At 43.1% G+C, this 14155-nt stretch overlaps 1 protein-coding gene across 3 annotated transcripts in view; it reads left to right on the top strand.

Annotated features, from left to right (window-relative positions):
* The window catches only part of srgap2 (SLIT-ROBO Rho GTPase activating protein 2), a 55356-nt gene that overhangs the window by 31332 nt on the left and 9869 nt on the right, over positions 1-14155 (top strand). For all 3 annotated transcript variants that reach the window (XM_014334352.2, XM_005924692.3, XM_005924691.3), the window contains exons 3-12: positions 3967-4129; positions 9054-9116; positions 10190-10405; positions 10724-10852; positions 12185-12406; positions 12496-12597; positions 12711-12905; positions 13034-13118; positions 13715-13742; positions 14042-14072. In XM_014334352.2, the coding sequence (XP_014189838.1) occupies positions 3967-4129; positions 9054-9116; positions 10190-10405; positions 10724-10852; positions 12185-12406; positions 12496-12597; positions 12711-12905; positions 13034-13118; positions 13715-13742; positions 14042-14072 (1234 nt within the window). The remainder of the gene's footprint in view (positions 1-3966; positions 4130-9053; positions 9117-10189; positions 10406-10723; positions 10853-12184; positions 12407-12495; positions 12598-12710; positions 12906-13033; positions 13119-13714; positions 13743-14041; positions 14073-14155) is intronic.

The raw sequence follows: 14155 nt of genomic DNA, 5'->3' as shown, positions 1-14155 counted from the left end.
TCATCCTATACGTCACAGGCCTGGTGACTCTCTCTCTCTCTCTCTCTCTCTCTCTCTCTCTCTCTCTCTCTCTCTCTCTCTCTCTCTCTCTCTACATAAACTACATAAGTCGCTCATCGGCATTAGCATTCTTGTAGAATTGTCACTTTTTGAGTGGGGAATGATTTAGCAGTCTGCCTCCCTGTAGGGAAGGATTCACTGAACTGCTAGCTATTCATAAACTACACACACACAACATATCCTATTGGATAGTACTGCCTCACTGCATCTCACTTCCATCTTTTACCTTGTGAACAGGAATTTGACCGCCAACTCTGAGGATTGCTAAATGCTGAGATATAATACACAGGTTTATGCTGGCAACAGCCTTTAGATGCAATAGTACATATAATGGGCGATCCCTGCCGTTTAGCTGAACAAGCAATAAGCTCCTGTTGTCGTTACTGCAGTATCATTAATACGTCATTAACCAACCCATAGGGACACAAATAGCTCCACTAAATGTCTGATGACTTGTCACACAGCTGTGTGTCATCTGTAACTGCTTACTCTTAAATGAGCAGAGACAGCCCTTTCTGCAGAAACAATATCGTCATCCTTCTGTGCGTTTGTCTCTTTCGTGTTCCCTGCTAGGACTGAAGGCCCAATTAAAAGAGTCACATGAGAAAACAAAGAGACACACAGATTCTGTAAATTGAAATTTACCCTCATAGGGTTTTAAACCAGCTTTCAGGTTTTTTGTTTTTTTTTATGTTTGTCACGAAGGCTTTACATTAAGGGACAAAAACAAGCATTTGATTAGACAGAAACATAATTTAGTACTTTGATTTGCATTGCCTTGATGTAATTAAGGCTATCGTACAGATTAATATGTTTGTCTGTCATGCTCAGAAAATGGGAATTCATTCATGGAGCAGCAGCTTATGTTCAAATGCTAATTGCTGCATTTTGTTAATAATAATGGACAGATACAGTGTTTAACCCTGTGTTTGTGAAACTAACTGGTAATAACAATAATCAAAAAATCATTAGCAGAGGCGCTTTTAGCTACCAGCTTTTGGTTTTAGAAGTGTTAGAGGTATAGCTCATTTCCACAGAAATGATCTTTTTAATTTTCGATACTCTGGATTTTCCAAGTTAACTGAAACTGTAACAAAGGACAGGGACTTTTTCCTGCTCAGCTTTTCTATATTTTCTTTGACTTCCTCTAAACTATTACCTCCTAAATACCAGCCTTCCTCTTTCTTCCATAGAGTGACTGTTCCCTTTTCTTAAGCACCATGCACCCTTCCAGAGATATTAATATCCCTGCTGGGGGCAAACCCATGTTTACGTGCTCTCTCGCAGACTCAAAAGGATCAATAGGTCCTCTAAACGAAACCCAATTCCGACCGTGAGGACATACCCCACATCACACACAAATTCACTCGGCCTCATACACACCCTCCAGCCCTGATCAATACTGAGACAGTTTCAGATTGTGCGATGCATATTGGTGGGGTGGGCGAGGGAAAGAAGATGATGAGGAAAAGGGAGAGCAATAAACAGAAGAGAAGATGTAGGTTACCTGCTCGACTGGAGCTCCAGCAGCAGCAGGTGTGCTCCCATCATATCCACTAAGTCATCGTAAGGCACCAAAAGTATGACTGAAAACTGTTCAGTTTGTAGTTTTCATTCATTTCTGTGCTCTTCTCCCACCCCGTTTGCTTTTCTTTTCTCCCAACATCAGTGTATTTAACAGTCTTGCTGCATCTGCTGCTGCTCAGTCCGGGTGCCATGCTGGAATTTCAGTTATTTTCCGGCTATTTGTGCTTATTTGTGTGTGTGTGTGTGTGTGTGTGTGTGTGTGTGTGTGTGTGTGTGTGTGTGTGTGTGTGTAGAAGGGTGCTGTGGATGTTTCTCGGCACAGCCAGGCGTTGATGGTGCTCTAAGCAATGTGGGGTGTGAGGGTTGTCAGTGTGTTGATCCCGTGGAGACCCCTGGTATTCGAGTTATTTGGCAGACTGCATACAGCAGCGGTTGGGGGGTGACTGCACGGTTTAGCCGTATTGTGTATGTCCTTGTGTGTGTGTGTCCTTAGGCTGACAGGCTGATTGGTCACATGGAGAAGCCCTCACAAGTTGTGCACTCATTCAAAGCCTGCCCTTATGTTAAATATTAGGACAGTTTGACTGTTAATACGATGCAGCCTCTTGCACAGTCCAGTACTTGAATGAGATTTTTTGATATCTGATCACATGATTGCATGACCACCCATGGGATGAAAAAGTAAAAATCCGTTTTACATGTGCTGTTACTTTTTAAGTTTAAGTCCACGGCTTTATCTATTTGCTCCTTTAAAATACCACAAAATCAAAAATCACGCACCAGGAATTAAAATCAGTTTTCACACAGATTCATGAAAGCACATTTTAGTTCTCTCAGATTTCACATATTGCCCCGTTTTTCTTTTTTTGTAATTTGTATTGTCTAGTGTCACTGTCTAAATCAGGCGCTCAAGTAATCCTCACGCACAGATGCATTGCTGCAAAAGCTGTAATGCCTGCGAGGAAGTAATGAAAATAACTTCATGCGGGGATGAAGCCTTTGTAACAGTATGGAACAGCATCTGCACCATGTGACCCGAGGGGGGCCAATTATGTTTCAGTGTTTACCTTGCAGTAGCTGAAGGTCAGAGAGGGATTTGGATGATATTTCACCCAGTGCCGCAGTGCCATTGCCATGGTTATCGCTGGTGGATTCAGGGTGACGAGTCACATGGTGGCGTTAAGGCTGTCTTCTTGAGCTTACGGAGGAACTTGAGTCACATTTTGTGTTTGTTGTGCAACCAGTAAAGACAGAGCGCACCGGACATGAATCAGACAGAAGAGAGAAGTTTGAAAGGAAAGTGAGGTACATCCACATAACAAGTGCGAGACGGGTTCCAGTATTGAGGTGGTGCGGATGGATTGTCTGTTAGACTCATGTAGTTAGTCATATGACATTGAGACCAGTGTCACCCAGTACCAGTTTATCACATCACCACCATTGAGTCATCTCATTCGAACCACCCTTACACACCCCCAGAAAACCTTCTTTACTCTCACACATGCACACAGTCCCCTCACCGCCCCCGCTGTATACCCCCACTTAGTCAAATCAAAGACTTTCTCTGTCTGTTTGGCATCGTCTGTGCTGGGGTCACTGTTCTACTTTCCGTGTGTGTGTGTGTGTGTGTGTGTGTGTGTGTGTGTGTGATATAATTGCCTTGCAGCTCTTTGCTGTCTCTATCCAGTTAAAGCTCCTCTTAACAACACAAAGGCCTTCTTTCATCCACTTACACTCACTCATAATCCATTTTACCCACTAGATCATCCATAACTCATACTATAGTACACACACACACACACACACACACACACACACACACACACACACACACACACACACACACACACACACACACACACTTTTATAGTGTGCACACCCCATAAAAGCTGTTGTATTGTCATGTAAGCAGGGCATTAACAGCTTTGCATTTGTGTAATGGCTTTGAAACAAAGAGCGCAACACCACTGAACCATTATATCGTTAGTGAAATGATTACAGTCTTCAGATTGCCCTCTTTTTTCCATCTTTTTCTGCTCTTGCTTATTTCCCTCGACAGCAGCTGTGCTTGCAGGGGAGCCTTACCTCTTCCTGCTGGGTTTTGTACCCTGGCTGAATCCTGCGTTGGGGCTGGCTTACCAACCCTTTGTGTATGTATGTGTGTAAGAGAGTCTGTCTACAAACTCTCTGTCTATCCCTGTTATCCCAGTGCCCTGTCTCATGTTTGTAAAAGCTGTATTATGGGTGTACCGTTTGCTTGATTTTGCATATAACATAAAGTAGACCTGTGTGTACAAGTTTGCAGTGAATGTTAGATGAGTGAATTTAGATTACAGCTTCCCTTGAATAAAGACATGTCATTTCTCTCTGTGCATACAGGAAGGAGCAGAGCATTTTATCTCCGGTGAATTGCTGGAACCTGTTGCTGCAACAGGTAAAGAGGGAGAGCCGCGACCACGCCACTCTGTCTGACCTCTACCTCAACAACATCATTCCCCGCTTTGCACAGATCAGTGAGGACTCAGGGCGCCTCTTCAAGAAGGTAAGCACCCACTCAAACACGCAGAAACATCAGAGCCTCGCTCTGATTGTTTTTCCTCACTGTAATTTTGTTTAATTGTCCATCGCGGTTAGCTTGATTTATGTGGGGAACCTAACAGCGTAAGGATCGCAGTTATTTCAGAGCCGTTCTCATGTGTGAATCCATGCTGCTGCTAGCTAGATGCTCCTTCCCCATTCTTTCACTTCACGTAAAGAAGTGAAAGAATTCAGCACGATGTGCTACATCCATGTCATATTTTGCCATGTCCAACCCCCCCCAGCATCTGTTTTCTGTCTTGGCTGATTTATTGACTGACAGCGAGGCAGCAGAACCTCAGGCCAGGAGAGTTTATACTGTCTGTTTCATACCGAAACCTCCTCCTTGTCTGCCCTGATCTTTGCCTTTATAGTCTGAGAGATGAAAGAGTAAAAATGTGGAGGAAGAACAAAAAAAAAGAATAAAACGAAAGAACTGGAACAGAGCGAGTGGGCTTTACATGACAACAAATGGCAAGGAAGTATTCTCCCCTGGGAGTTTGCTGCTCATCTCCAGGATATGAGACCAAATAAACAAGCCCTTAGTGACAAAAATGCAAATAAAATTTCTAATCTGTTTAATACAACCACTTACTTTTCTCCAGCGCTTCCTTTTTGCTCTGTGTGAGCTTCAGATTGTGAACATTTCTGCAGGGCATTCTGGCATTTTTTAGCAGCCGTATTGGAGCTTTGAGCGATGGACACAAAGGGCTGAATTTAAATTTACAGTAAGTGTTAGTTTGGATATTAAGAGTTGACTCTAAGGTAAAGGTCACGTTGAAGAAGGCTAGGGATGGGCGCAGGGAAAAAATTTAATCAGAGGAAAGCCACTCCAAGTATAGAAAGATAAGTGTCTGCTCCGACAGCAAAGTGAGGCCATCTGTGAGTGGAATGTCACGGCAGAGGCTGCTGATTTCCAACCCGATAGGCTGTCTTTGAACTACATTTACAATCAGATCCCAAGTGGCAGGAGCGCACACAAACCTCTACTTTCATTTCTCTGCCTGTCCGACATGCAGCACTCATTCCTGCCCTCTAGCCTCTTGGACATTGATTTAAATTTTTCACGTTTTTTTTTTTAATACTGGGTGCATGTGCATGTGGGTTGTTTCCATCATGTCTAGGCCATAAGCAGGCTGCACAGAGAATGCTCTGATGGCTAATTAAATGGATAATTGGTTCATTTATAACATTTCCAGTCAGTGGCATGAATACCAGTAGTGCCAGGGGCTGTTATACACAAACACAACTCATGGAGATGCAAAGCACAACCCGTATTAGAGAAGCTAACACATTCATCTCAGGCTCTTGAAATAGAGTGGGAGTGTGTGAGATTTTAGTCACTGGCCAACAGGAAGCAGTAATGAATCAAACTGCACTATTAACACGTACACAATCTCTACCTAAGCCACAAACATCAGGACTAATGAAGCCGTTGCTAGTTTCTGCTTTGTAGTACCTGTAGAGTGTAACGTAGGCGACCACAGGCAAAACAGGAAGTTCAAAGGTCGACATCCACGGTAGGAGAGCTCAGCCATGACTATTGCTTTTTGATTGGCTGTGGTCTGGGCTTTGTCACCTAATGTGTGCCTCTTTAGAGGGCAGGAAAACTACAGTTATCCTGTTACCTCTTTTGTCTGCCGTGCTATCCTAAATCTCCTTCCGTACCACTTTATCCCCTCTGTTCCTGACCTTTTTGTCCCTTGTAATGATGTCACATAGGTTCGACATTATGATATCTGATCCCCTACACGCCTCGCCTTGTCTTTTTCATATACCACCTTCAAACCTCCCACCCTTAACCTTTTTTGTTTTCGCTGACCTGTAAGCCTCCGAGCCTTCTCTGCTCCTTTTTGCGCCCTCATCCAGGAGAAGACAGATGTTCAACATGCTCTGCTTTTGCTTTCAGTCTGCATTCCTCTTCTTTTTTTGTTACTTTCACTGTCCTATTTCTCTCCTCCTTTCATTTCCCCCCTCCCTATCTGCTGCTGTCTCTCACCATTGAAGCCAGATTGTGTACACAGATTTGCATTATGTGTAAATCTGTGTACACACATATCGTAACCACTGCAAACACTTCCAATAGTAAAAGGGATATTGTTCAGTTAATGTGTCAGATATTGGTTTCCTTATTTCTATGAGTTCCAGTGGCAATCAATCTGACCTTTTACTCCCACGGCTAGATTATCACAGAGGTACATGCCACGTTTTACAGAAGGCACACATGCTCTGAAGCATATCTGCAAGAGGCTGCAATGCAATTGAAGTATATCGAAAGAGGAAGCTCATGTGTGAGTTTGTGTTGAGTGTGTTCTGAACCCTGTCAGTGTAATTTCATGTCATTCAATCACCAGTCCGAGCTACAGTGACTATGTCACAATGGAATGCAACGGCCTTTTTGGCCTTTTCGGTTTCTTTTTTTTTTCTGCAGAAACAATTATGAATTTAGAAAAAGTAGAAAATCACAAAAGAAAGAGAAAACAACAACATGATTTCCATATTTTCAGCTGCCATTGCAACCATCCATCCATCAATCATCCTTTTCTTATTTAAATCAGGTCCACGAGGGCGCACTGGAGCCTACTCCAAACTGATTAAAAGGCTGGGATACCCACTTGGACAGGTCGCACCTCTGTCACAGAGAGAGACAAACAATTACTCTTGCTCACTATTACAGCTCCTTCATTGTCAGTTTAGAATTACTGCTTAACCTTACATGCATGTCTCTGGATTGTGGGAGGGAGCCTTAGTACCCGGAGGCAATCCACACAGGCACAGGAAGAACATCTAAACTCCCCACAGAAAGGCCCCAGCCGGCCAGTGCTAGCAATGCTAACAGCTACACCGCCATGCTGCCCACATTTGCTACCAAGTGTTTAATATGTTGCATAAAAGATGGGAAATTGTGGGACGGTCTTGAAATATCAAATATTGATAATGTATCACACTCCAGTGTCTTCTTGTCACTCTAAAATAGGTCTGCGTGTCTGCTGGGAAAAACTGTGTAATGCAATCTTTTCTGCTTCCGAATTCTGATAAAACTAAAATGATCAAGAGCAAGAACTGACAGAAAGATTTTTGTTGGCAGTTATTGTACTCTTTCTTTGGATCAGCTTATCAAAGATATCACAAAGACTTAAAAATGTCTTTTCTGGTGTTGGCTGTCTCAGACAATAATTCATGCCTTTGTTTCATCCGAATTGATTATTCTAACTTTTTGTTTTTAAGGTACATAAAGTCTTCTAAGCATAATTCTAAGTAAAACTCTTTGATTTGATCCCATCTCAACAATTTGGAACTTGACTTGAATTAATTTTAACCTAAACAGATCTGAAGGAGGTTTTGATGATGTACAAAATTCAAAATGGGAAAAAGTGGCCCTTCATCATTCTGAAACAGTCTGACTATGCTCTTAATACAGTGAGAAGCATGAGCCCTTTCCTATTCATATTGCGATTTGAAAAGAAATCAGCAAATTCCAGGGCAGTTTCCTGTCATGGCACCACAGACATCTGCCTCCATGACTCTGTTTAGGCCTTAAAATCTAACCCAGGGACGTCAAATACATTTTACGTCTTGAGCCACATACAGCCCACTTTGATCTTAAAAGGGTCGGACGAGTGATTTTCCTCTTTCTGTCAGTATAAAGATGTTTGACTACACATTACATCCCAGAGATATCTTAATACAAGAAAAGGAAGTGCAATTTCAGCCGCATGTTTAAGATTTTCTACATGATAAATGTGCAAAATTACAGAAAAGGTTTTGGTAGCTGCCCAGATTGTCCTGTGAGTATAGAGTTTTTGTTAATTCACACTGGAAATGTTCTTCTTTTTTTTTAATCAAAATTTGATAAAGAAAAATGTGATGACAAACAGGAACATTTCTATCATTTAATTCTCTGAATGGCCTTTGGGAAGGTCTTTCTCAATAGGAAATACAGTTAAAAACCCCAAAATGTATGCCCTCCTTTTCCAGCCTTCCAGTGGCCTGGATTGTAGTCTTTGTCGGGCTGATTTTGGCCCGCGGGCCCTATGTTTGGCACCCCTGATCTAAACCCGATAATAATATTTTGTCTTTATTGTTCAATCGGTTGCTCTTCTTTTACCTGTCACCAGTTATCATTTTGGTATCTTCCTACCTTGTATGTTCACACTGTACATTTTCCATATGGATCCATTCTGAACACACAAACCATATGTTGCCGGTCAGACAGAGGTATCCTTTGTCTGTTACTCTTCCTGTTTTTTGGGACAGGCACTGTCCTGAGGCAAATCTGTGATACTGAGTGATTTTAAAATTTTATGTTTCGGTTTGTGATAATATTAAACCCAAGTCTGGACGGTGCCCTTTTAGCAGATTAGCAAAGTCCTAACATAGAAATGTTGAGAAGGGCTCTGAATGGATGTGTGTGTTTATTCATGTGTGTGCACTAATGTGTGTGGAGTCTACTCATCTGTGGGCTGCTGTGAAGTCATCAGTCAGTAGTGGCTCCTGGCAGTTATGTCTGGAGAATGGTAGCGCCTGTATGACTCTCTGTCTTCCCTCTCTTGTTTCTTTTTCTGTCTTTTGCCACTTCGTCATCCCACCCTGTCCTTAGCTCTTTTGTCCTCTCGCCATCTCGGCCATCATGTAGAGATCAGTATCTGTAGCTCCACATCCATCGGGACCATTACCGCCTCACTCATTTGTCTGGATTAGACACTTGTCCACTGCTGTTTGGCCAGATAATCTACTCTTGATTTATTGATCGACCACATGGCTGAGTGGGTATAGTGGGACCCCATCAGTGGACAGCCCTTAGAAGCTGCAAGTTATAACACTGTGTCAATGGTTGGGACTGTTTCACCACATGTGTTCTCTGTTTGTCTCTCTCTCTGTCTCATCAGAGCAAAGAGGTTGGCTTACAGCTGCAAGAAGACCTGTTGAAAGTTCTTAATGAGCTTTACTCGGTAAGGAAAACCCTTTTTATTACAGTCACAAGCAAGATTATAATTTTGTCTCACGATCGCCTGCATTTCATACAGAACAATGAGAAAGAGCCCTGCCCTTGTTGTGCTATGGGTAGGTGTTAGCAGACACTAAAACTGCTTTCTTTTACCTTTTTTCACAGTGTATTTAGACAAATATGAGCTCATAAGAAAGTAAACAGTTTAACTACAGTTACCTCAGTCATTTCCTTACGTTCTGTGGAGTACGACCAGCAGGTGTGAATTTGAGCAGCATTTCTTGCCGTCATCAGCTTTATGGTGCCTTCAGGGCCCCTAAAGTTTTTAGTTAGCAGTATCGTCACATTCATATTTAATATTTTGCTCGATCTACTCCTTTAGTTCACCACCAAAATGCCTGCAAAACTAATGACATCAAATTCAACTGTACCCTGTTTTTAAAGCTAATTAGCGGATGTGCCAAAGCTAAATGGTGATCGTGTTAAACATGCCAAACCTCACTGTCTTCTTCCACCATCACGGGCATCTAAGAGTCTGGCTCCACATTTTCATGCTACTGCCGAAAGCACTAAAGCAGTCTGAGTGTGTTTCACTGTCTGCGTGTGTGGGTTTTCTACTACAGCTTAAAGCTTCAGCTAAGGCTCAGCCAGGCCCATAAAAGCAACTTTTGCACTGTAATTATAGTCTATAGTAAGAGATAGGAATAGATCTGGTTTGAGTGACGCTCACATGCTTGCTCATAGACAAACCAGTGTGTCTGTCTGCAGTGTTGCTGGAGGGTTTGAGCAGAACAGCATAATGATGGCTCTAGTGGTGGTCGCTTGAATAAGGCTGACGCTGCACATGCTCTCGTTTCACGTGTTTAACTCTTCACAGTAAACTCAAACCACACCCCTCTGCCGTCCAGCACGGTGCTGTGACGCGTTCTCTTCAATATTTTGAAGCCAGCCATTGCTCGAGGTTTATCCAGGTCACTGGCAGCTCACTGGCAAAAGGCCCGCTTTTGATACGGAGCCAGAAGTGAGTGAAGAGACGCACATCTGTGTTTGTCTACAAATCTCGACCCTTGTTTCCAGGTGATGAAGACATACCACATGTACAACACTGACAGCATCAATGCTGAGTCCAAGCTCAAGGAGGCAGAGAAGCAGGAGGAGAAGCAGATGGGGCGCTCTGGTCGACAGGATGACCGCCAAACGCCGCGTTCCCCAGACACCCTGGCCAGCATAAAGATGGACGAGAAACCCGTCCGGCGTTCCAGCGTCAAAAAAATCGAGAAGATGAAGGAGAAGGTGAGCAAGCCTGCGTGGGATTAAGGGGGGAGGGCAAATCGAGGGGAGCGAGCAGATAGATGAGCAGATAGATGACGGCTGTTTCTGGGCTCCCCACCTGTTGTCAGACAGATCTATGTTTGTGTCTCATGAATGATTTATAAGTGTGCGCTTGGCTTATTGCTAACCCTGTTTATTATTACTGGAGCCTGTCACACCAGCACGGTTCCTCTCTTCTTATTACCGGCAATCAATACTGAGACGTTACACTGAAACACATATTAACCCTCTCTCTTCCTTCTCTCATTCTGTCCCTATTCTTCTTTCCTCTCTTATCAGAGGCAAGCTAAGTACACAGAGAACAGACTGAAGGCCATCAAAGCCAGAAATGAGTACCTGCTCGCCCTCGAGGCCACCAACAGCTGCGTCTTCAAATATTACATCCATGACCTCTCTGACATCATTGATGTGAGTATAAGCGCACCACGTTGTTGTTGTGTCTGCGTTTGAGCCAGCGGTGGCTCCTCGGTCAGTCTCTTCACATTAGCCTCAGTACTGTCTCTCTTCTTAAGTCCTTATGCTTCCCAAGTGCATAACACAGGGTTTATTGTGCCTCTCCATTGACAGCCAGAGGCAAAAAGAAAAAAACCTAGATTGCACGGAAGCTGTTAATTCTCTGCTTGATTATAACGCGTCACGGCCTGTTGAAATAACGAAGCAGTCATCAGCATGTTTCATTTCTGAAGAAACTGACACGTGTCTGGACAAGCAACATTTAACTAGGTAGGAGGTGGCATGTAGCAATACATCAGTTCTATTTATTTGTTTGTTTGGTTTTTTTACAGGTTTTTATGTTTCGTTTTAGTTTAAAAATTGTGTATAATTTTGCTTGGAACCAGCAAGCAGGTACCAGCTGGAGACAGTGTTCCTATCATGCCTGTGAAGCAAATTAAGGAAGCAGTAATCATGCAATTATTCATGTGTATGCATAAACAGTTTCTGCAAGGGTGACCTGAAAGGGCAGCGAAACAGGCTCATGACCTGAGTGTCACAGAAAGCTCCAGCGGCCCCAATGGCACTGGACAGCTTCCTGTTGCTGGAAAAGAGGATACTTATCTCAGCATGTATTCAGCCTTTTTTCTGTATTTATTCATCCTGTAAGCAAACTACTACACCTTTAGGTATTAGATTATATCCAGTTTTATGTTTTAAAAATGACACATCTTTATGGTACTTCATGATAAATAACCATGAAATCACTTAATAGTAGCAGGTACAGAGAGAGGGACATATGCTATCGTAAAACAGCAGAACCAATATTATTATCAGCACTTCTTTTTTCTTTTAGCAAGATATTCCTCCTCTCCAATATCACAATGTTCATTCATTCATCAGACTTCGAGGGTCAGGTTTAAAAAAGTTCTTTGTAACAGCTTTTTTAAAATATATTTTGAATGAATACCATTAAGGAGAAGTTAGGGTAGACTACGGTTATTGTAGTAAGACGATATTGATCGTACAGCACTTTCCACTTGTATTTGATAAATGATGCTGACATAAAAATGCAGGTCAGCAGTGTGTGGGAGAAGTCTAGTGACACTGTCATATACCATGTTAATTCAGTGTTTCTGGTCTGTTTCTGGCTTTCTCTCTAAACATTTCCCATGTGCCTCTGAATAAATGAATGAATTGCAGAACAAAGGGGCAAAACTATAAAAATTACAAAGTTAAAGAGAGTGGGGTTGTTGTTTTTTTTAACCAATAATGTTTATTCATACCATATGTCTGCATGTGTGATAGTGCTGTGACCTGGGCTACCATGCCAGCCTCCACCGAGCGCTGAGGACCTACTTGTCTGCTGAACAGAATGTGGAAACATCCAAACAAACAGGGCTTGGTGCTCTAGAGGGAGCCACAGAGAGTCTTGAAGCCAACGGGGACAAACAGAAACTGATGGAGACCTACAACAATGTCTTCTGCCCACCAGCTCGCTTTGACTTTCAGTCCCACATGGGAGACACGGTAGAGTCCCGTTGCTCGTTTGTGTGTCAGAGAAAGTGTATAAATGTGATTGGTCTAATATGTGTAGTTTTTATTTTTTTCATTTATAGATGGGAGTGATGTGTGCACAGTCGCCACTTGAAAGCGACCTGATCCAGAGGTGTCAGCAGCTGCAATCCCGCCTCTCCACGCTTAAGATTGAGAATGATGAGGTCGGGCATGTTTCTTTTCTTCTTCTCGTTTTATTTATACATTTAGCCTCCCACACTGTCCACCTGCGCTGCGTGTTAATCCCAGCCTGTTTTATATCATTGCTGCCATTCAGGTGAAGAAAACCATGGAGGCTACTCTGTCCACCATTCAAGACATGGTGACTGTGGAGGACTATGATGTCTCCGAGTGCTTCCAGCACAGCAACAGCATGGAGTCAGTCAAATCCACTTGTGAATCCTATCTCAGCAAACCCAGCCTGGCCAAGCGACGGGCCAATCAGCAGGAGACGGAGCAGTTTTACTTCACAGTCAGTTCCAATTAATGCTATCATTTATCTAGCAATGACTCTGGTCATTAATGTTCATTTGTGTTGGCTGGAATGGATAATCTGCACAAACTGTAACTTCATCATGTGTGTCTTTGTATGTGTTGTAGAAGCTGAAGGAGTTTCTGGAAGGCAGGAACCTGATCACCAAGCTGGAGGCCAAGCATGACCTCATCAAGAAGACCCTAGGAGAGGGTGAGTATGACTGCCAAAATGTCCTTCATATCTTTTAGAAGTTGATCTTTTTTCCTTCCCATCTGGGTGAGTGTTTACGTGCTGGGAGTCCTCCAGTGGGACTGAGCAGGATTCAGGATTCATGAACAGTCTGGTGCCCAGAGGCTAAACAGGGAACAAATCTGAGAGATGAGTGGTGCAGTGGGGCGCATCAGTGAGCAACGCAGGGAAGCAGAATCACTTTAATATATCTAATATCCACACGTTCAGTGTGTGTGACAGAGGGCAAGGGTAGGTCAAAGTGACAGTGACCATATGTGGATGCAGCTGTTTGCTTAACTTAGTTTGTGTGTGGGGAAGGTGTAGCAGTGGGCTGAAAGTGCCATCCAGTTCACAGCGTTGTGGGAGAACCCCTCCTGAGTTGTGTGTGTGTGTGTGTGTGTGTGTGTAAAGCTAAAAGTGGGAAGTGTGTTTCTCTTTTTTTCTGTTCCATCAGACAAATTTCCTCATGCGTCCTGTTTCTGCTATAACTGCCTATCTCTCTCTTCTCTTTCATAACTCCCTTTACCCCACTCCACCCCCCATCCCCTTTTCCTTCCTGCTTCTCCCTATTTTAGGTCAGAAGACTGACTGTTGCCTTGCCAGGTAGGTGTGGCGTAGGAAGGAAATATGCTAATATACACATATAGGGACCCACACATGCGCACACACACACACATATATTCACACACATATTTACCAAAGCAGTGTTAAAGCCTGATTTCTTGGCAGGCAGGGTTATTATTTTCCTTGTCAGTGTTTATAGATATCCTCAACACATGTCCATGTGTGTCTGTGTATACAAATAGAGTATTACCAGAGTTGGGAGTATAAATAGACTTTCTCTGGAGACATAATGACAGAGTGCCGTTCTTTTTTTTCCCTTTTCCCTCTCTGCTGCGTAGCGGACGGAGAAACTCAACAGTACGGAAGCAGGTAATTATTTTTTGAGCATTGTGTGTGTGTGTGTGTGTGTGTGTGTGTGTGTGTGTGTGTGTGTGTGTGTGTGTGTGTGTGTG

Source organism: Haplochromis burtoni, unplaced genomic scaffold (genome assembly GCF_018398535.1).
Source record: "Haplochromis burtoni strain Fernald_Lab_line unplaced genomic scaffold, NCSU_Asbu1 Contig_79, whole genome shotgun sequence".
NCBI classification, from domain to species: domain Eukaryota; kingdom Metazoa; phylum Chordata; class Actinopteri; order Cichliformes; family Cichlidae; genus Haplochromis; species Haplochromis burtoni.
Note: the sequence above shows the minus strand (reverse complement) of the source record. Positions and strands in the feature narration are given on the sequence as shown.